We start from the raw sequence: 23,194 nt of genomic DNA on the forward strand, positions 1-23,194 counted from the left end.
CATTCTGAAAATTAAAACACACAATTTACCAAAATAAAATAAAGAAAACAAAACGCATACAAATAATAATAAGAAGAACACAGCAGCAACAAGCCTCACAGAGGACACTTAACGGAACTGCAGAAAGCCAAGATCCTGAAAACATGGAGAATAGTCAGAAAGTTCCTTGACCGATAGTAGTAATAATAGTAAGAAGAATAGCCAGACATAACCAACCACCTCATACACTTAGTACCAGTACCCTTAATGTAATGATAATAATTCCACGAGGAGAAAAAGAATCATAATAATAATAATAGTATTCATATTTACATTTCAATAAAATTTCCAAATTTACCGGTTTAAACTTTTTATTCGATTTCTATCCAACGATTACAAGACACCAACATGGTTCGTATTTGTTTTCATTACAAGACTTTTTAAGATAAAAGTGCTTAAAGAGATTCACAGCAGAACTATACTTTATAAAAACAACAGTAGACATATCCTTTTTAACACAAATTGGATCAATGGGCTGAGAAATGGCAGTTGAAGTTTAACGTCAACAAATGCATGTGGGTAGAAGATAACCTCGTAGTAATATATCACCTGTGTGGTACTGACATCAGAGTAGTGGAGAATGAAAATAACCTGAGGGTAATGGTGCAGTCAGGCATAAAATTCTTTGAACAGTGCAAACATGCTGCCAGGACATCTCGTGAGATTTTGTCAATGATATACAGAGACTTTGATAGCAGGGAGAAGAAGGTGATTAATCCCTTGGTATAAGGTCATGGGCCGCATCTTGAGTACAGTTTACAGGCCTGGAGGCCTCAGTTCTGTTCTGCAAATTGTTCTCAATTTGCAGGACTGAAAAAAAGTTTCAGTTCTGCAAATTGCAGCGTCTTAAGACTAAGCACCTGCGAGGAGATCTGGCTGAGGTGTTTAAAGCCTTGGATGGATTGAGTAAGATGAATGTTAATGGGACTACACACACGAAGGGGCATAAATTCAAGTTGAGGAAAGATGGTTGCAGGATAGATGTGCGGAGGTTTGCCTTCAGCCAGCAGTGGTTGATTATTGGAATAGGTGTCCATCTGTTGTTGTGGAAGTGCATGGGTTGAATAAATTCAAGGGAGAACTAGACAAATTCTTGGATGGTACGAACAGGTGAATTGTGTAGGTTTTTTTTTTTTTTTTTTGTTTGATACTATATAAGTTTGCTCTCTTGCCATTACTACTATTACTACTACTACAATGTTAATAGTATTAACATACTATATTATGCTATTATTAATAGCAGAAAATACGTCGTTTTGTCATACCAAACCTGAAAACAGAAATTTCTATTTGATGAATAGTGTTTTTTTTTTATAACGATATTGATTTCTCAAATATAATACCTTCACAACGAGTTGCCTAAATACTACGAAATTACAAATGACAGTTAATGAACAAAATCGTTTCTATTATGCTAAGAAATAAATGCATTAATAGTAGAGCAAATGTTATTTCGTTATACGCCTATAAACTGAAGATTACGTTACAAACAATTCGCCTAACACCTCGTGGCCCATCAAAACAGTTCAGCACAATTTGACTACACTGTATTTATTTTACTACAACAAAGTATAGCAAAATCTTTAGGTTTTATATATCAATCTGCAAGAGATAAAATATAAACGGCTTATCACCATGGGGAAAAGATGATATCCTGTCATAAATATTTGTAATACAGAATACTGAATTTCACAAGGAAGCTAAGAAACATTCAATTGTGTATAATAAGTATATATACAGCCAGCGGCGAAACTACAGATTCTGGTCTCCTAACGAGATTCACGAAACAAACCCCCCTGTGTTGTTAACCAACCAATCCAAACCAACCGTCTGGGCCTGTGGCCCATCGGGTCCCAGCACGACCGGGCGGTATGGTAGTTTTGCCGATTTATACAACGGTGTGCCACATACATAACAATTCATACCTGCATGAGAAACACTTGGTAGGGTGGCTCCTGCTCTTCCGGTATGGTAACCACGTACGTATCACTGTCGAAATACGGAGGGCTGTCATTGATGTCTTCCACTCGCACGATCACCGTTGCTGTAGCACTCAGCTGAGGGGTGCCACCATCGAAAGCTACCACAGGAAACTCGATCTTTGATTCTTGTTCTCGGTCCAGACTGCGGCGGGTAAGGATGTTTCCTTCGTTATCGACGTAGAAAGCTTCGTTGGCCTGATCGCCAAGCAGTTTATATCGGACAATAGAGTTTCGTCCGGAATCGCCATCTACAGCCTGTAATTTTAAAAATATTAATTAACGTATTTCACTATTTTCGCTAAAGAAATCAAATAATTACACAGCATTCTTGGCATACTTTTAAATTTCCACATTTTTGACTTTAGTAAAATAATATCCTACATTGAGTGAAAGGCATAAAAAAGAAACAAAATAAAGAGAACAGAAAGATCAATAGACCAAAGAATGACATCTGAGAGTTCAAATGACATTATAGAGTGTGCAAAAATGCAATAATATATGCATATGTCTTAACGATGTTAATTATAATATTAATGTAATATTACCCTTTATTATTTTACACAGTTCTATGTAAAATAGAGCTCTGTCCAAAGGGGATTTAGGAAATCACTACCGTAAAGTGCCAGTTGCTTTCTGAGACCACCTTTGTCTTATGTTGACCTTGCATTAATCACCTTTCATCTTCTCAACATATTATTCGCTATTATCATCTGTTTTTCGTAAAACTTAAGCACACCCCACACACTCATAAGTGGCAGCTTTGGTTTCGAGTATTTTTCTCGCTCCAATACATTAGTAAAGTTTATAAGTTTAATTTAGTTTAGAATAAACAGTGTGAAAATAGAATAAGTAAGAGACACTTACCATTATAGACCCAACTGTAAGATTAGGTTGCATCTCCTCCACAGTAGAAAAGTTGTACAAGTTATGCGTAAAGACGGGCTGCTTGTCATTAATGTCAACCACCTTCACTGTAAGAGGCGACACCGCACTCTGTATTGAACAAAATGTAGTTTTTCAGAGTTTATATTAAATATTACGTTTTCATTAACAGAAGCTTTCGGTAATTCTATAAAGAAGAGAGATAAATAGTGAACGACAGAACATTATTATTACCCTCGCTGAAACACTACAGATAATTCTCGTTGAACAGATTTACCAGTTTGTGCCCTGAATAATTAACTTAGAATAGAAGTAATAATTTATAATTAACGAAATTTTATAATTAATTTTAGTTTAATTTATAATTAACGAAATTTTATAATTAATTTTAGTTTAATTTATAATTAACGAAATTTTATAATTAATTTTAGTTTAATTTATAATTAACGAAATTTTATAATTAATTTTGGTTTAAAATTGTATTAAACAAATCGCGACCTTAAACTATTTTATGTTGGGCGTTACGATAGATTTTATTTAAGTCAAATTCTGTTTTTTTAAGGAACGCCGTTTTAAATGGCATATCCGTTAAAAAAAATTGTATTCTAACACTTTACAATAAAAAAAGTCATTTATTAGAATGTTTATCATTCTGATAAATGTAAAAAAATACAATGAGATTACGATACAATTGTACAATAAAATGAGAGGGAAACGTGAATAGCGATATAGTTCGAAATAACATATTAATGCCATTAAACGAGTAGTGGGTGGAAATACAGTTTTATTATATAAATTCGTTATCACGCAGTCCCTGTTTTAAAAGCGACCAACAGAAACAAAACGTGGCCAATTCCTTTTCTTAAATAGTTATAACGTTTGAAAATAGATGGCGCCACTTACGTTGATGCCGTCGGAGACCTGAACCAGAAGATCGTAACTCTGCTTCTGTTCGTAATCCAGGACAGCAGCTGTCAACAACTGCCCTCTGTAAGAAACAGAAATAAATAGACACAATGAGTACAGATGACCTAAACGGTAAAGCATAAATAACCTAAAATCGTGACGCGTGCTTGCATTTTGTACACGTACGCTGTGCAAAACAGAATGGTGACAACACGCTGTCGGACATGTGTTCAGAAAGGCGCTGAAAAAACTTATTAATAGTCGTATTATTACAACAATAATTCTTAGTATTAAAGGTGCATCTGTGATACTACTTTATTAGAAATGAAAAAGGAGAAAGGGAATAGTCTTTCGCTACAATAACACGACGTTATTGATCATCCATTCATCTTCCCTTCCAATCGTTATTTTATTCGAATAATTAAAACTACCACACAACTCTTAAAGTTTGAGTTTTCAGATGTAAATCAAATTAGTTCCAAGCTGAATCTTAATACCGGATGCAATATCTTTAATATTCTTACTTATTAAAAGCTTCCACCTGAGACCTTAGGGGGGCTTTAGGCTCGTACCTGTTGTGATGTGATATACGTGCAACCTTGACGAGGAAATGCTTACATTTTGGCAAGTTAAATGGGCTGTCACCGAATCTAAACTATCTAATTTCAAAACTTCCTCATTGGTCAATGAACCTTTTGTTTAGGAAGGCTAAAGTTTTATTTATTATTATTATTATTATGTTTTTTTTTTTTTCGGTTTTGATTTATCACACACACGCGCACAATACATGTATGTATCAGAATATTGTGAGATTTGAAATGCGATATAGAATGCTTTCTTTCGATTCATACCAACTAATGATTAAATACTCGAATATATGTTGAAGAGGCAATCCAGACCCTAGTTGAGCAGCTGAGACATATCGCCACGATCGGAGCATCTAAACAAGTCAGAATTACTGAGAGAACCGAGCGGTGGTTCCATCCGAATATGAAAATTGCCTTTAGAAGTAAGCAGAGGGCATATAACAAATGATTAAAATCGAGAAGCATTACAAACCAAGAAACCTTTAAAAGAGAGACAGCTCGTTTCCTTCCCTTCAAGAGAGGAGCGCATCAACAGTATATATTATCCCAGATTACCAAATCAAGGAGAACTTTCCCGAGTTGCAACAACCATCTCAACATGGATAAAAAGCTATTTGAGGAGTGCACTTGCATATCTTTCGATCATCGTGATGCGACCACTGAAATTTCAAACCTACCTAGTGTAAACCAGAAAAAACTCTTTCTGTCATGGATGATGTTATTATCTCTAAACAGCAGCTGATTGACGTGATAAATGGTCTGCCCAACAAAGCTACTAAGGGCCCTAATGGCATACCACTGTTTATAGTTAAGGTATGCTCTGTGTACATCGTGGATGTCCTCCTAAACATCTTCCGGAAGATTCTAAAGACTGGCACCATACCGGAAATCTGGAAATCTTATTATGTCAAACCAGTCCCTAAAATTGGAAATCCCAAGGCTCCTAAGGATTTCCGTCCAATCTCCATAGGATGCACATTATTAAACATATTTGAAAAACTCGCATGATTCGGAGTTTCCATGTGAGTTTTTCTGGTACATCCAGAAAATAGGCAGATTATTCAACACTGTTTTGCTCACCGACCACCCTACAGTCCTGCACCACAGGTCCTTGACTTCTAATCTCCTCGATACTCGCAGAGCCCAACTGGACATAATCTTCTTCGATATCAAATCTGTTTTCAATACCATCTCCATTCCTACTCTCATACGCATCTTAATAGAATATTTCAAAGTATCTAACCAAATTGTCAGAATTCTGAAGTCCTTACTACAGAGGAGACACTTAATTATAGCCAGTGGAACTCACCGGAAAACAACCTATGCAACGAGGGGTGTACCTCAAGGTGGGGTGATGTCGACAACCCTCTTTGCAATCCTACTTGAACCATTCCTCGCAAAAAATCCAAATTTTAGCTCCTTCGCTGATTGTCTAAAATTCTTTTATCAACTCAAAAGACCCCCAAACAGATACATGAAATTAACAATGAAACCTCCAAGTAAATCCAACAGTTAATTGACTTTTACAGCGAGCTGGACTCCAATTAAACAATGCCAAGTCAGCCCACATGACAATCACGAAGAGGAAGGTCAAGAATGACATTTGAGTTACAGTTAATGGTGAGACAGTCCCCAAAGTTTCATCTCATACTGAGCTGGGACTAACGTGGGACAAAGACTTAAATTTCAAGGAACACTTCCTAAAGGCAAAGAAGAAGACCTATGCTACTTGCTTTCTGGGCTATCCGCCAGGAGCTCGCAGGCTGTCACAACACGAAACTGATCGGACAATACATTAATAGAGGTCTCACACCCATACCACTATATGCCTCAGAAATCTGGTCCTCTGCATCTACCTCTCAATGTAATAAATTTATGTCAATGGAATATTGGATTCTGCGGTGGCTGAACCGTCTGGAAGGGAACCCCTTCACCATATCGACATCCATTCTCCTAATTAACCTAGGCATGACCTCCTGGAAGCTCACTGTCCTAAAAAAAAATCTGTCAACGCTCACCAAGCTGCTAACTCGCCATATTGATGCCCCATCAATAGAAGATATCATCGCACTAACAAGAGGAAGAAACAGAAGCCATCACCCACTTAGGATAAAGCTATCAAACTTGGACTCCCTAAAAGGAATGCTCCCATGTAACACCATTGAACACTTCAACACCTTCTCCATTGATCCGGTAAAGTTTGAAGTCAATAAAACATACAGAACCCAAATTCGACTAAATCACCAGGACTGCTGTGAAAATTGAGCAGGTTTTTTTTTTTTTTTTTTTATCAGATATGAACAATTAAATGCAAAACTTTAATGAAAAATAAATAAATCTGTTATGTTCGTTGCTGAAGAAAAGATAAAGTCAACCTGTGCATTTAACTCCAATTATTCAGAGTTATGGCATACATTTATCTCTTATACATTTACAATTAAGTAAACGTATTTATCTATTTAATAATTATTACAATACAATAATTATATTGTAAAGATCTGAAAATTTCTATAAAAGTGTAGAATGTATATTTCAAAAATTCTGTACACCCTCCTAGCCCACTAGCTGTACAGGGGGTGAACCTTGAGTTAATAAACTGATAATAATAATAATAAATTTTAGTAATTATGTTGCAATATTTTGTTATAAGTTACTGTCCTCCATGCCAAGATAGTGGTTTTGCCACATGTCACTCGTTTAGAGAGCTGAGTTCGAGTCCCGGCGGTGAATGTAGAAATTTCTGACCTCCTCTTCAGTTGAGGCTGAACTCAGATGGAGGGAGTAGAGTTCCCTCTGTAAGTTATTCCGGGTTTCAGACCGCACCACATACAAATCGGTCATTGAGCACACACAAACACACCTCTACAAAGAGAATAGAGAGATACTACATGGATTAAGCATGGGGATCTTTAAAATAATAATAATTATTATCTTTACGAGTTACTCATTTTAAAATAAATCCACTGTTCTAGAGATAGCCCTCCAAAAAAATTGATAGCCTTAGAAATCTCCATAAACTTTGGCAACAATTCTGACGAACAAGATCTGTATATGCATATCTTGTTCGCTATATGCATGTATTTAATCCAACTCTAAATTCATAAGATTATGGATGCAGGTTAGAAACAGAATTAAAAGAAGAGATTCGTGCAGAGATGCTTCAGTTGGTCATAATTCATCTGTCTTTATGAATATAAAATAAACAATTTGTCGAAGCTTCGACAAATAAAATATTCGTCTATTTGAAAAAAAATCTAACCCTTTCAATTCACACACTAATATTTTTAAATCCTTTTGCTTTTATGAAATATGTATATCACATTTGATTTCGAAAGTTGTCTCTGGGGGTTTCTTTTATGAAAATCCATGCGGTTATTAGTTACACCCAAGTAGTAATTTTCCTTGAGTAACTTGTGCAGGACGCTTCTTTTTTTTCTTTTCGGGAAATGCCAGCACAATATACGAGTATAGCATTGTAGTTTGTTCTGACTGCAGGGGTGAGCTCTCAAGGGAGAGTCGAGCGACCCTCTTGTTATATTTGATGGTTTGACAGAGAACATCGTTAACAATTATGTATGAGTGACGGGCAGTTAGTCTGGTGGCGAGCCCCTTGTTTTATAGAGAACCCACCGTTAACAGGTTGGCTGATTTCGAAAAGGGAAAGATAAATTATCTTCTTTGTTAGCGTGCGATACCAACTGAAACTTGTTCGCAAGCACCTTATTTTTAAGACAAACGAGAAAGTCTTTTACAAGATATAACCGAGCAAGTATAACTGACTGGAGGCATTTTGCTGCCCTTGTAAAAATCACATGCTTAGGTTTAGAAATATGTCTGTATACATATATACGTGTTTTTTTTCCTTTGTTTTTTGTAAGAAAATGAGGGAATGAGTGTACGTACATTTAGAAAAAGTTTACTTCAAAGTGGTTATTATCTTTGATATATTTTTTAAATAACTATAAAACGAGGAAAATTCGAAATTCTCGGATAAAATTTGGTTTTAACACCCACGCGAAAGACTAATTTTAATTTTCTGAAGCGAAAAAAAAAAAAAAAAAAAAAAATTACAACTTGTGCTACCAGATGGCCAAACTTGTTTTCATTTATCATATCCGGTGCGGAGTTGAACTAACGTTTAGGAGCCGCCTTACATAAGACACAACACATCCGCATTTTCTTGCTTTATAAACATTCATACAGACGGCACTACATACCATGAGCCCCTCTAAGAGCAAACTTTGGAACTAGTCTTTTATTTAAAAAAATCTCCATTACATATTACATACGCGTGTGGAAACCGTATTCATCTTTCCATCCCTCCATCTTTCAATTATAATCTAACCTTCATTTCAACGCCTAATCTCTGACTAAAAATTCCTGCAATAAAGTCTTATATAATTTAAAATGAGAATTTATTTAAGTAGAAACATTGAATAGATTTATCTAAGTTCAAATGACGAAAACTACTAACGAAGCCCACGTTGATATTTCCAAATTCCATTCTTGATTAGGTAAAAAAAAACTCCGTCATTTTAATTGCCTGACTAACTGTTTTTGCGATAACGCAAAGTGTAATACATAGATATTTTGCTTGTGTTATCTGCCACATTGAAATTTGTCTTGAACAAGCCAGGTTAATGGTAACAGATCTTTCTTTTGCCAATGCATGCTGGCAGTCAGTCAGTTGTGAAATGATCAAAGTAGTCTTCTACGGGTCTTCATTTTACAACTGCGTAAATATCTTTGCGGCTGTATAGGAACGCTGGTAGGTCCGTAGTTTTGGAGTTTCCTTTACGTATGGAAACAGCATTGATCCTGAAGTGAGCGAAATAAGTCTTAGTGCTCAGAGATAAACTGAACGGAACGCAGAATCATTGGGATCAGGTTGTCACAACATTTCTTCCAAAACATGAGTAGAATCTGATCTGGGCTTGCAGCGAAATCATTCTTTAGTTCTAATAAGGCTCGCTGTATGTCTGAATTACTTAAGCTAAGAAAACGCAGCTTGTACTGTTTAAACTATTAGTGACTGAGGAGAGAGAGAGAGAGAGAGAGAGAGAGAGAGAGAGAGAGAGAGAGAGAGAGAGAGAGAGATGTTCAACAGAACAGTCTGGAGGCTTTAAACAGAGGCGAAAAGCTGTATGTAACCTTATACTGTTATGGAAGATGAATGTGTACCGCAGAACACATTAATCTTCCATAACAGTACAAGGATTTGGAGCGCGTTTGAAAAGGTTTGGATGAAAATCCTGTCAGAGATGGAAAAATTCTTAAAGGTCTCTTTATTGAGGCCTGTACTTAGCTGATCTCGGGGATGTACCCCTTGGGTTATTCCAGATTTTTCAACCAATAAGAGTAACACACATTATAAGACCATATGAAATAGCATGCCATAGAAACCTGGCGCACCCTAACAGAAACAGTCAGTGCTCCATAACATCATTATTAGACAAGGTAGGGTAGGGTAGTTATAGAACTGATTTTTCCTAAGAGACACTTGACAACAATCTTTGTATTATAAAAAATATTCTTAAGAAAGAAACAGTGCGTGGTTGTTTAGTTCTTTTATGAGTGGAGCAAAGGTTCTTGAAAGGGCCATTAGTAATTATAAACAACGGTAGACAGATTGTCTAGAAGATAAAATCTCAATTTCAGGCGGAGCTGGGCGGCACCCGACCACCTCTTAATCTTGAAAGGGTGTGTTCTTGAGGCTTTATCCTTCACTAACGGTATCGGATCAGTGAGGTTAGCAGGACTGGGTCAAGCGATAATCTAAAATAAAGCTACTACTTTTTAGAGAAATGAAAAATGTAAAAATAAAGCTGCTTTGCAAAAAGTCAAATAACTAAGGTAAAAAAGGTGTATTCTAAAGAGAAAAGCAGATACTAATATGAAATGATACTTAGTATTTCTTAAATAAATTAGCAAAAATACCTACGTGGAGGGATTCACTGCAAACTTGCTTTCATCATTGCCAGCAATGATAGAAAATGTCAATGTCGAATCGGCATCTGGATCCCTTGCCTAGAAAGATGCAGTCACAATTTTTAGTTGCACTGAAGACTATCAAATTCATAGTAGTACGCTTAACCAATTAGTCTTATCTGAACTACAACTACTTTAAATATACATCTTGATTTTAATGACAAAAATTATATAGTTAAGATCACTTGTGTCCATTAGAGTATTTTAAGTTTTAGTTTTTCCCTAAAATACTGTTATGTATGGTTATCAGATCAATGATGATAGGGTTTTGTATGTCTCAGAATGGCGGGTTAATCTTTTATCAAACCTGTATGAAAACAGAAGGAAATCCGTCCGCACAAAATTCGTTCCTTATCAAATGGGCAACTTTAGTGAATGAACCTAAGAGCACATTCATTTTTGTGCTCTCGCGCTTGATCATTCGCCTACAGCAACCATTTTGAAAAAGACAGTTAAAATAAAATTATAAACTCTTCTGGTTGTAGGGGCTAAACGGATATGCATTTATTTTTAGGTAAAATTAAGTACATAAATTTATGTTAAATGTTTCCTTATATTCTTCATGTAGTAACTAATTATTAACTGACAATCACAAGAAAGCGGTTTCTTACGTAAGCTTCCCTGCATTCTGACCAGGATACTATTTACTGAGTTCTTAACAGAACCAGTAATCCGTTTAGCTATTATGAATGTAATGATTCAAGGGAGATTGGCACGATCCCCATACTTTGCTACTAAACGACTGTCACCAACGACTGATTGTAATCTGCCGTTGGTGACAGTCGCAACTGAAGAATAATTATTCTTCCCTTTACAATACAAATATTTAGAAACAAGACTTCATTTTGAGTGCAGCCAAGTGTGCATCATTAAAGATCCGTTACTTATTATTCTGTACGTACACCAGTTAGACTTACACAGAGTGGTACACTTAGAGAAGGTCACATGGCACTCATCAGTGAAACTGGAACCACACCCTTTTGAAAAAAAAAACTATTGAGTAATACACAGCCTTGTATATTAAAGACTGCAATGCTATATAAAGCATCCATAAGAAATATGTTGCACATTTAACTGAACAGATTGTATGCGAAAGCTACAAATTGTTTTCTCCACCTTTCTCCCATAATTCCTTCTGCGTTGCTTATTTGTTCGTATCACTTCTTACCCACCTGCCGCAATTACTTGCACTGACCTAATTTAATAGAGGCTGTGGATTCCATTTCGGAAAAGGAAGGTTTCATGAATGGACATATTTCTTCGAGCGATGCCACTTTCCTGCTATTCGCATTTAACGAAAAATGAACTTAGACACCTGGTTTACACCTCGACATTGCGCAACTGTTGGTCGCCCTACTGAAAGACCGGCCACGCGAACGATAGCCAACCTAAAGTGCTCGAGAGGAATAGTAAGAGTACTCTGCAGCATTCCACGATCACGCTGTGTTCTGTCCTACATAGTTTCTCCCGTAAAGGGTTTTGGCTGAGTTCAGTAATGGCAGTACCGACTTACTGAAGGCTATCTAGTAATCAAAGTAAAACAACACCTTTAAGTGGAGGAGGAAGGCTGTTTGGGGGCTGAAATCTTACATAAGAAAGTGCCTTAAGAAGGCAGTGAGTGATAGGAGGAAAACATTTATTACTTTTAACGTGATTCCTTCATAGGGAAGTTTGTTTTCTCTTTTGTTCGTCCATCCTTCTTCCTTCTGTTTTCAGAGACAGTAATGATTCAGTTAGTGTGAAAGACTTCTTGAATTAAGCATGTTTACCCTCATTACTTCGCTATCCCTCAGTCTTTATTCGGAGGAATGGCGTCCTACATTGTGTGTGTGTATTAGTGAACACTTTCACGAGACTAAGGCCGTAGGGTTACTGAATTAAGAATTAAACACAACGCCCACCCTATGGGGTATAGTCTATCAAAAATGCACAATAGAAGATCAATTTTGCGTCACGCTATTCTGTTTGCTGAGGTGAAGTGGTCAGCAGGAACAAGTGCTGTTCTACTTTCTTTCGGTATGTGACTGTAGGTATATGAACAAAGGCAAGTCGGAACAAGTTTTCTTAAATCATTATCGGTGTACGAGAAATGGACTCGAATCTATGTCATGATAGTCACTGAATACTGAAATATTTTCTACGCCGTTCTAAAAGCCATCTGTATGTAGCATTATTATTATTATTATAAAAAAAAAACCGTTTCTCCATTTTACGAGATTTTTTCCACCGCGTGACGGGTACTGGTATCAAGTGCATGGGGTGGTTTATTATTATTAACGAAAGCGTAGTTTGGATTTTGAAGGACTTGAGTTCTTTGTATAGTTACTGAAAAGCGAAAGTTAAGCATGGTTGTTGAAAACGTTCCAGAAATACAGTTTCAGCTTGTTGAAACCTCCCACACATCATATACTTCCAGCCAAGGAAATACCGATGAATTTCACTTACTCGTAATTACGCATGATGCTTGTGTACTTCTGATGCTGACCTGTCAGTGAAGCCAGGAATAGAATTTTTATGAGATTTTTTCACAACGAAGTTTAATCGGTCTCAGGCGAGGGTTGCAAGGTTTTCTTTCCCGGAAACTCGGTTTTTTTCATCCAGCAAATCGAACGAACAATACACACAATTACAGACAAAATACACTGATTCCTTATAGCTTTAGTTGCTTTGGCGCATAGCAACCCCGCTCACTGTCCCCAAACACAAGTAAAGAACTGTAGAAATCTTTGATAATTGCCAACCAATTCAACTGAGAACTCACTTAGTGGGCTATTATCTTAATCATCAAAAACAAGCCGTATTACTACTCGCTTTATTTCAGACTAATTTTTCTGTTTATAAGTATTTATAAGTATTTATTTATCTTTCTGGTATTTCAATAGTGAGAAATGCTAGGTAGCCAAAATAGGAGTAGCAGAATTAAAAAAACAAGAGTGATTAAATTTGAAAAGGTTACTTTTCGCCTTTAGGGATTCGAGACAAAGGACTCTTGTTGAATACTAATTTTGTTTTGTGTAAATTTAACCTAGTTTGAATAGTAAAATGTGTCACTTGTTTAAGTCAAAACAGAGCCTTCACTTGAATCAGTGTGTTCACATGAAAGATGAAGCGAAAAAAAGAAATTCAAGTAATTTTTTTAACGAATAATGATATTTTTAAGATGCTGTGAGCGATGGGTTCACTTGACTAAATGCAAAAAATACCACTTCAGCGTACTTAATGACCCAAAGTTGCCAAGGTTGTTACGGTTTACATTCATCTCGGAATCAGAAGTACATGGACATAATGAGTATAACGAAAAAGTTAGTGAATTTCATCGGTATTTTCTTGCACAAAGATGCGGTGTTGGAGATTTTAACCAATTGAAACTATGCTTCTGGAACGTTTTCTACAAACAAGCTTAACTTTCACTTTTCGGAACAATTTGCTTATTCGTAGGACAAATGACATTTCCACAAATTAATCGCGCCTTATTTTATCCCAGAACAGTTACATGATTGTACAGTTAAAGCTCGAAGTATTGTCGATTTATTCATCAAATTTTCAGCAATGCTTGTTATTTCAGTACTCACCTCTGAGATCCGTGTTTAGGGTTTAAAATTCATAAAAGGCAAAAGTACGTGAAGGATTAACTATATTAAAATAAATAAGAACATGTCCTGAGGAGGAAGAAGTGCACTTCTTTTCCCCTGGTTGTCATCTATAAAAGATTGGTTTTTGAGACTCCGTTCTAGTCCTTTTTATGTAGTTTCTTTTACAGATGGCAAGCCGGAGAAAAGCAGTACACTTCTTTCTCAGGGCATGTGCTTATTTATTTAATATAGTTAATCCTTCATCTTACTTTTGCCTTTTATGAGTTTTAAACCCTAACACGGATCTCAGAGAAGAGTACTGAAATAATAAGTTTTGCTGAAAATTTAACTTATTCTCCTGGTTTGTATCACACAACACAAATTTCTGCTTTACAGCGCAAAGGTTTTTTTCAAAAAATTCAGCTATTTAAATTTCAGCAATACTGCGGCCTTAACAGAAAAGTTCTTTTAGAATTTCAATCCTAAAAGAAGGGAATAATTCAGTAAGTCCATTAAAGTACATCCGATGGCAGAGAAATGGTGATGCGCATAAATCTGCATATGGGCTCAAGTCCAAATTAAAGTTAATTTCTTGTAGTCCTTTGGTAAATCCAGCAGTCACGCAATGATTGCTTGATCACGACATACTTCGTATTTATAATCGCGAATTTCCATGGCAATGCACTGCCAACTTGCCTATCTAAATTAAATCCGAGAATAATCAGAAATTTTCAGTCCAGCTGGCACTCATTTGTGCATTGCACAGGGGTGATTTTTTGTAAGCAGTGGAGCACGTGAGCTGGTTTCGAACTGTCAGAAAATTTCTGGAGCAAACATATCTGTTATCTGCGGATGTACTTCCATGAGTTATGGGCATTATGCGTGTAGATGCATCCTCTTCAGATGTACTTTTATTGTTATCTCTCTCACTCTAATTCAATTCTTTGCGAATTCTTTTTGGACGTTTTTGCGAACTAATTTTTCGAGCTAGTGGATTTCCTCGTTACACTATGGTCGATGGATGATCCCCATGTTGCTCGCTATATTCTTATAGTGATTATTAAGTAAAGTAGTACTAATCAACCGAAGCATCAAACAATAACGAAGGACAATAACGTTTACAATAGCAACGGAAGATCTACAAAATAAAAAGCAAACGCACACTCACACTCCAGTAGCTCGAAAAATTAAATTTTCAAAATTATATTTTGCATTAGTCGTATAAATAATACTTACCACAAGCTGAAACACTAACGCCCCTGGTGGTAAGGACTCTCCGATTGAGGCTTCGTATGGGGCACCTACAAACTCGGGGGCATTGTTGTTGATATCCTGGACAATAACGTTTACAATAGCAACGGAAGATCTACAAAATAAAAAAACATCGAAACATTATTTTCAATAATTACATATCCTTTGTATCCTAAAGACGTAATAGTGAAATCTAGAAGTGAAAGTTTAACATTAATTTATGTAAGTATAGATGTTTGTAAATCAACGCTAAAGTGTGAATATATAATTTACTATTTCTTCATGTGTTGTTTCTATTTTCGAAGGAAGCATATACTGCTATCAAAGAGCGTTGTTCATATTAAAATGAATTCTGCCCTTGATTTTCCGCATGGCTGGCAATGATTTATTAAAGCAACAGATTTCCTTTTGCCGTTATCTATAACCTGCTTTTGTCTCTTATTTGGGATCATTAGGCCAACATGTTTCGAGGTTGGTATTCAGTTTTCAACGCTAAATAAAATTGTCTACAAGTTCCTGAGATAAAAGAGAAAACTTGAAAAGCTTAATTAGCAACTTTCCCCGAAAAACTGTCATCATTTCTATATTTGGAGCTTCGCTACCAACAACTTTCACATTCCATAACAAGCAAATCGAATGTGAGCTAATTTATAATAGTACCGAAGGAACACCGGCAGATTTAAGAACGGGGCTATTTGCTAACCAAAAGAGGGTCTCATGTTCCGAAAGAAATACCAAGACCGCAGGGTAGATAGATGAAATTTTTAACCCATAAAAGACGATCAATTTATATTTCTCTATTTCACCTCTCTATCGCCTTCTTTTTGCGTGAACTTAAATATAACTAATTGGCTATTTGTTGGTGTTTTAATACATGTGCCAAGTGTGCATCAACAAGTGTGATGCACACTTGGCACATCCAAACACACAGGAGTCGCCACCTTCTAATGGTCACTAGAAGGCCATACTTTACACACAATATCATTTCATTTTGAACACAGTATGGGTTATACGTGGTTCGTCTGCTTGGATACGGTAAATGTGCCTTATTCTTACTCTAATTACTAAACTAACATCCCACATTTAATGATGATCAATGTAGTATTTTAAAATATATTTTAGTTTATATAATTCAAAATTATGGTTTAGTACTGAAAATTATAAAATCTCTAAATTATATTATATGTTATATTATTGGTTATTCAATCTCAAAATTGATTTCGTCATGGTGCATATTGATCATCATAGAAACAGAGAACCCTTTATCGCTGTTTTACTTTCAATTTGGCCGGTTGACACCAAACGAAGTCATTCGAATTGTGGGTATACAACGATAACTTATGCATATTTTCCATTTGTATATATACTATGCATTTTCCATAAATCCGTCTGAGTATATATAGTAATATGATTATTATACTATAACTTTCCTCACAATATATTAATACGATACTCATTACGGACGTAGCGTATCCGTTGCCACCGCAATAGCACTATTTCATTAATTCAGTATATTAATTCAGTACATTAAAGTCAGTGTATTAACTCGCCATTTTTATTAGGTGTGCAGTACTAATAACTATCCTATTAAAGAAAGCATTTGAACTTTATTTTGACTGCAAATTAGCAGATCTTGGCACTAAGTGGATTCCCCGTATATGCTGCACTAACTGCGCAACATAAATGAGGAATTTTAAGCTTGGAAACCCTTCAAAGAAGTTTGTGAGAAACGTTACCAAGAAAGATGGAAGCCAGTATGGTGCGTACTACTGCTGGACAGTGATGAGACGAAATGATCAGATTAATTTGCTTTCCTTCGATAATGTTCTCTGTTGTTAAATAACTAAACCGCAAACTAACTGTGAAGATATTAAAATAATTTTTCATTTTACCCTTCTTTGATTAATTTAAAAAAAACACACCGTTTAATAAATTTAAAGGCAGCTCTTCCTGAGGAAAGATAAAATAAAATTCAGATAAAATACCAAAACAAGGGGGCTACTGTAGATACCAGTTTATTTCCTATTTATCTTTTCATGGTAAAGCAAAATTCCTTTACCTTCTTTCGGACTCGAGCTTTGCCGAATCGATTGCTGTAACGAAAAACGTGTATCGATCCGGTTTTACCCTGATTGAGGTGAAGGCTTCTAAGATGTACATTGAACCATTGTGGGAATGGACATCGAAAGGAACTGTCAGACTTAGACTATCATTCTGTTTTCGGTAACGAACGAGTCCATTGTTTCCCAAGTCAGGATCCACAGCGCTCACCTGAAAACAAAACGAAGCCATTAAACTACGCATTCATGAAGTTCCTAATTAATTATTACTAAAGATTACATATTAAAAGCAGCACAACTTATTACTATATTAGGATCTCCGTGGTAATGGAGATCCTAACTTGGAGAAACCCTACTCCGATTGTCTAAGCTCGGCTAACCTTGAGTGAAAAGAAATTTATGGATTACTCTAGTTTCTAACTAGATTTGATAACCCAGACTTCTACAAAGTCACAAGTGGCGAAACTATTATGTCATGGAGGAACTAACAACATAGGAAAATTGAAAGATACGTTGGAATAATTTTATATGCGCAGCAAGACAGAGCCAGTCGTTTGTTATACAGAGCAACAAGTGAAGAAATCATGTACCAATGCTCTGTCAGTCTTTTTATCCATTGTGACAGCATTTAAATGAGATCGAAATCGTCGCAAATCCTCTAAATATTTCTGGTAAATAAGAATTTCTACATGTACACTGGTGAAAAGGCCACAGAAAGTCACCTTTTAGTGGTGAAATTACGAAAAAGTGTTAAAAACCATTCGACGCTGGTGAACATGCGATGACCAGATGAGCATTTTCTTACCTTAAGCCACAGTGATGACAGAGACCCCATCAAGTGGTACCAGACTTATGAGAGAGAGAGAGAGAGAGAGAGAGAGAGAGAGAGAGAGAGAGAGAGAGAGAGAGAAGTCAAATAATGTACAATGTGAAGAGAAGTCCTGGTTAGTGAATTGAAGATAAAATTATGGATGACGACAATATTTTTTTCGCAGCATTAGTTAATTTCACATTTCTCCCCATTTGTCGAGGATTACTGTGAAAACAAAAACTAAAAGAAAAAAACTCTTTCTCGCTGCATGAGAAAGGTTTCGTTCTAAGATAAGGCACTTGGATCAACTACCAACCAGATCCATCAAGTTAACGATATTCTGATTGTGCTTTTCAAGACAAAACATGACTTCATTGCCAACTGACCTGGGCTTGCCTGCCGCTGCACCGTAAGCTATATGAACATAGGCTGGTGACAAAAATTAATCTAAAATAGGTCAAATTATGGACAAATAGTATCATAACAGTACAGCTAGCAGGTGGTTTAGAACATTTAATAATTGGCGTGATTCGGCGGTCCTGGAGTTCCAGCCACTGCTGGCACCAAAGAAACCATAAACATTGCTTCTGTAATCGTGAGAGTAGATCATCGTATAACAGTAAGGCAACTGGCAAAGATGTTGAGCATATCACAAGAAAGCACCCACGGCATTCCCCTTGGCCATTTGCATATGACACGTGTTTGTGCACTCTGAGTTCCAAAACTACCCAAACCTAATAGCAAGTTCGCATGAAGGTTTGTCAGGAGCTGCAACAGATGGTTACTGAAGATGGTGAGGTTCTGCAAAAGGTGATAACGGCGGATGAGACATGATTTCATCGTTTTGACCCAGAGAGTAAGCAAAAAAGCTGTTTTTGGAGGTTTACGTCAATGCCAACACCAAAGGGTGTGGCTTCTACAGGAATCACATTTGTCGCAAACGACTACAACTGCACGTAGGTGGGTGGCTGCTGCATCACGACAATGCGAGACCTCACATTGCTCATGTCATGATCCAATACTTAGCCAGTATTAATGTCAAATGTGTTCATCATTCGCCCTAGAGCCTTGACCATGCACTCTGCGAATTTTTTTATTTCCAATGTTAAAGAAGGTGCTGAGTAAAACGTTTTCAGAAAAAGTTGTGAATCCAAATGAATTTCTCAACAAAAGCTTCATACTATGAAAGTTTAATAAAATGCTTGTAATGTTCATATATATAAGAACCCTTGGATTATTGCGTCAACTTGTGTTGTTTTGATGTTTAGTGTCCAGGATACAGCAAAATTTTGAAGTTGTTATAAAGACGTTGGAGGCGATTCTCAAACGCATGTCAAAAAATGGCACCACCATGTTTTCGAAGAATGACAGAAACATTGGAGTAAGTGCATTTCATAAAATGGAGGCTACTTTCAAAAGGAACATGAAAATATGGCTGATTAATAAAGGTATATTGTAAAAAAAACACATGACAATTCTTTATTGAACAGCCCTCGTAACATAACGAAAGATATATATATATATATACAGTATGATTCATGTGTATCCTAAAGTATGGTATTGTACTGCTGTGCATACCTACACTATGATGTACTTACTTTTGGAGAAGAAATAACAGATTCTAATGTATAAAAAGTAAAAGTTTAATTAACAGAAACTGAAAAATGAAGGAATGACAGGAGAGAGAGAAAGAGAGAGAGAGACAGCTGGATTTTTTTACTCAAACTTACAATTGTTTTATTATGTTTATTTCCATTTTAGGAATATGTACATAATGGAGTCAAACGTTTCGTGGTATTTTTTTACCACTTCTTTGTGATAACTGTCATTGCAATATCACTGTCACAAAAGACCACTTAGGTCGCAAGAACTTATTAACTTAAGAGCTTAAACACTGATTATTAAGAATTTATTCTGAACAACTTATTGAATAAGTTCTTGTGACAGTGATATTTCAAAGACAGCTATCACAAAGAAGTGGTAAAAAATACCACGAAATGTTTGGCTCCATTATGTACACATTTCCAAATCCGAAACAAACATAATTATAGTAGGTTTGAGTGCTTTATTATCGTCGAATAACACAGTTTACCTACGCATCATGCCGCTCAAGGAATAGGTAATGAAATTTAGTTGAAACCAATTAATTAAACTGCTTTAATGTTTCTGAGAAGCTCCTGTCTCATTTCATCAGTTAAGACACATATAAAAGTGGAAACAATTAATGTTATTAGGCCGAAAATGTGTTTCATTTATTGTACATACTCGTACTGAACTGATCGTCCTACTTCGTGCCACTAAAGCATTAATTCGTCACACTATAATAGATGCAATCGGAAAGGTTTAAAAATCATCAATTCAAAATGCTTATTGAATAGTTCTGATCTCACCGTTCCAACGATTGTTCCTGGAAGGTCGACTTCGGTAACCCTAAATGTGTATACGCTCTCTGGGATAAAACGCGGATTGTTATCGTTCGCATCCAACAGGTGAACCTCAACCACCGTAGAGCTTTCCTTTGCCAGGGGATTCACGTTCTGTTTCTTTTCCTTGGCGAATACCTGAAAGAAAGAAGTTAAGAAAAGTTAAAATTCTAGTTTAGACTTTGTGTATGTCTAAGGAGTATTTATTCATAAGCAATAGAAGGTTTGAAGAAAAACACGAGTACTTCACTTCAAATGGCAGTCTTCCCATCTCCCAAAGGGAATAAAAACTCAGCTGGAATTTCAAAAATGAATTTCTGTATCGTGATTAACTTGTGTGTTTGCACTATCTCTTTTAATCAAGCTGACTCTGATCAACCAATTTAATTCCATCACTTTGCTTATTGGAGCCTTCAAGAGATGAAACCCACGTTTAGTCTCAGGAGCAAAGTGTCTCGCATCCTCCTCCTCCCCTCCCCATCAACCCATGCACGGTACTAAATACTATAGGTTTGGATTCCTTTCGTGTTTGGAGTTCCAATTAAAAAAAAAAAAAAAAAAAGAAACATACGCTAACTAAATGGCAGAGGTATTGTGGGCAAATGTTTTCATCCTACTGAAAGTTGGCTTTAATTTTTTTCGTCATAGTTTGTTCTAATGTGTAAGTCAACAGAGAGGTTACATGCTTTTTGGTCAAGCTGATTTTTCTAAAGAGACCTCAATATTTTATAATGCCAGACCAATAACAAGAAAATTACAGTGGAAAAAAAAAAAAACATCGTATGACTTCAAGTGAACGGGTTCATTTATAAAATATTGAGAATTAATCCAGATTAAACTCTACAAGGATATTTCGCACTTACTTTCTTAAACGAGACCAACTGGCCAAACTTGCTCGGAGGAAGGTCATTGCCCTCTGCAGCGTAAGCTTATTTTTTCGAAGTGGTACATTTACAGTGCGCGCGCGTGGGTGCCGTTATACAGTATTTTGAGTTTAATACCTTGATGAAGTGCGTAAAATAATTGAGATATCCAACTATTTATTGGCAAGCAAACTGGATCCAAATCATAGTCATGTGGTGATTTCCTGTTAGTTATTACAACAGTTAAGCTATTCTGTTTAATACTCTTTCACAAATTACCACGGTATTCTGTCATGATAAGTATAATGTTGTTAGCTTACCAAAAGAATTAAAATACTTAAATTAAAAGTAGCAAAAATAAATGCATATGCATTGCTCGTATATTCTAACTATTTGAAATACTCCAGGGAGTACTTCAATAATTTAATTAAATATGTTAAAAATCCAAGTGAATTTCTCAACAAAAGCTTCATACTATGAAATTTTAATAAAATGCTTATAATGTTCATATATATTTATAAGAACCCTTGGATTATTGGGTCAACTTGTATTGTTTTGATGTTTAGTGTTCACGATACAGCAAAATGCTATACCATCAATTGCCTAAGTATTTACAGTACACTGTTTAATTATTTATTTAAAATAATAAATAAATAAATTTCCGTTTACACTCTGGAACGACCAGATATGTCTATCTTTCCATCTTCAAACTTATAGAATCAACTTTTCATCTTCCTCGTTCATTCATTCATCTCCGTTTTCTGGAACAACCTTCCTTTATTAGGTTCTAATTTGGGACAACACAGAATTATTTGAGGACTTTTTTGGGACAACACAGAATCAGTCTGATGTTTGATCAATGCAAGTACCATCTATTAATGCGCACCATAGGTTATGAAACAGCCGATCCATAATACATTTTGTATAAGAAATACTCGTGCATCATGGCCATGTATTAATCCAGTCAAATATAACTGACTCGAAAACTGGGCTACATTACTTCGCTAGGCCTATTCACCTTAGTAGCGCAGTCTTATCTTAAATAAGACAAAACGGCAGATTTTACTTATTTATTCCATTTTAAATCCTTAAGACATTCAAATTTCTATCAATGGGCATTAACAGTTAAAAAAATGTTGCATATCTCAATTACTTAAGAACTTTAATTACGGAAGGAATGTTTAAATCTTCCTGTTTACTGATCGCACATGTTGATGTTAATTTTTACTCTATTTCATTTTGCGTAGAAAAAAGATATCACCGTGTAAGAAATGTTTTATCACCGATAAGGTAAGACTTGCCGTATTTAACCAAAATTGGGGAGCGACCAACTTTCCACAAATTACTGGCAGTCTACCAATCCAATTTTGTACATTATGGATTGGCAAGTATGTTCACAGAGACCGGACAATGTTCAATACCTTCCAATGCGACAAGAAAGATATTTTGTTAGCAAGCAGTTTTCGTAAATCCCTTTATAAAACAATACGAAATGACAGTGGGGATTGCAATGGCGTAATACTTAACAACATAAGTGTAAATTAACGAATAAACTTCATGGGAGTAATCATATTTACCAGTATTTTCTACAATGTTTTTCTTTCTTTCTTAGGCGCCTCCGAATAAGAGGAAAAAATCCGTATTTCATTTATTTTACTCCTTGTCTTTCAGAAAGCGGTAATTACCACGTAGTTTAAGCATCTGACAACTCTTTCGAGAGAAGTTTCTAAGGCAGTAGTCGTCTACGAAGAAAATCTCCTTTCATGTGACAGTTGCATGTGTCCTTTTACACACTAAACTAGCATTTCGCATTTCTGACTTGGGACATTG

The 23,194-nt window shown here is 35.9% G+C and overlaps 1 protein-coding gene across 1 annotated transcript in view; it reads right to left on the minus strand.

Moving 5' to 3' along the window:
- LOC150088213 (protocadherin Fat 4-like) overlaps window positions 1-23,194 on the minus strand; it is a 415,241-nt gene that overhangs the window by 190,577 nt on the left and 201,470 nt on the right. Inside the window, exons 14-20 of the mRNA XM_090369387.1 lie at window positions 20,469-20,639; window positions 17,267-17,478; window positions 15,193-15,322; window positions 10,338-10,423; window positions 3,807-3,891; window positions 2,886-3,014; window positions 1,965-2,276 (exon numbers count right to left, since the gene is read on the minus strand). Coding sequence (XP_090225513.1) covers window positions 1,965-2,276; window positions 2,886-3,014; window positions 3,807-3,891; window positions 10,338-10,423; window positions 15,193-15,322; window positions 17,267-17,478; window positions 20,469-20,639 — 1,125 coding nt within the window. The remainder of the gene's footprint in view (window positions 1-1,964; window positions 2,277-2,885; window positions 3,015-3,806; window positions 3,892-10,337; window positions 10,424-15,192; window positions 15,323-17,266; window positions 17,479-20,468; window positions 20,640-23,194) is intronic.

This window comes from Mastigoproctus giganteus, chromosome 3 (assembly GCF_048544385.1).
Source record: "Mastigoproctus giganteus isolate SK-2022 chromosome 3, ASM4854438v1, whole genome shotgun sequence".
NCBI classification, from domain to species: domain Eukaryota; kingdom Metazoa; phylum Arthropoda; class Arachnida; order Uropygi; family Thelyphonidae; genus Mastigoproctus; species Mastigoproctus giganteus.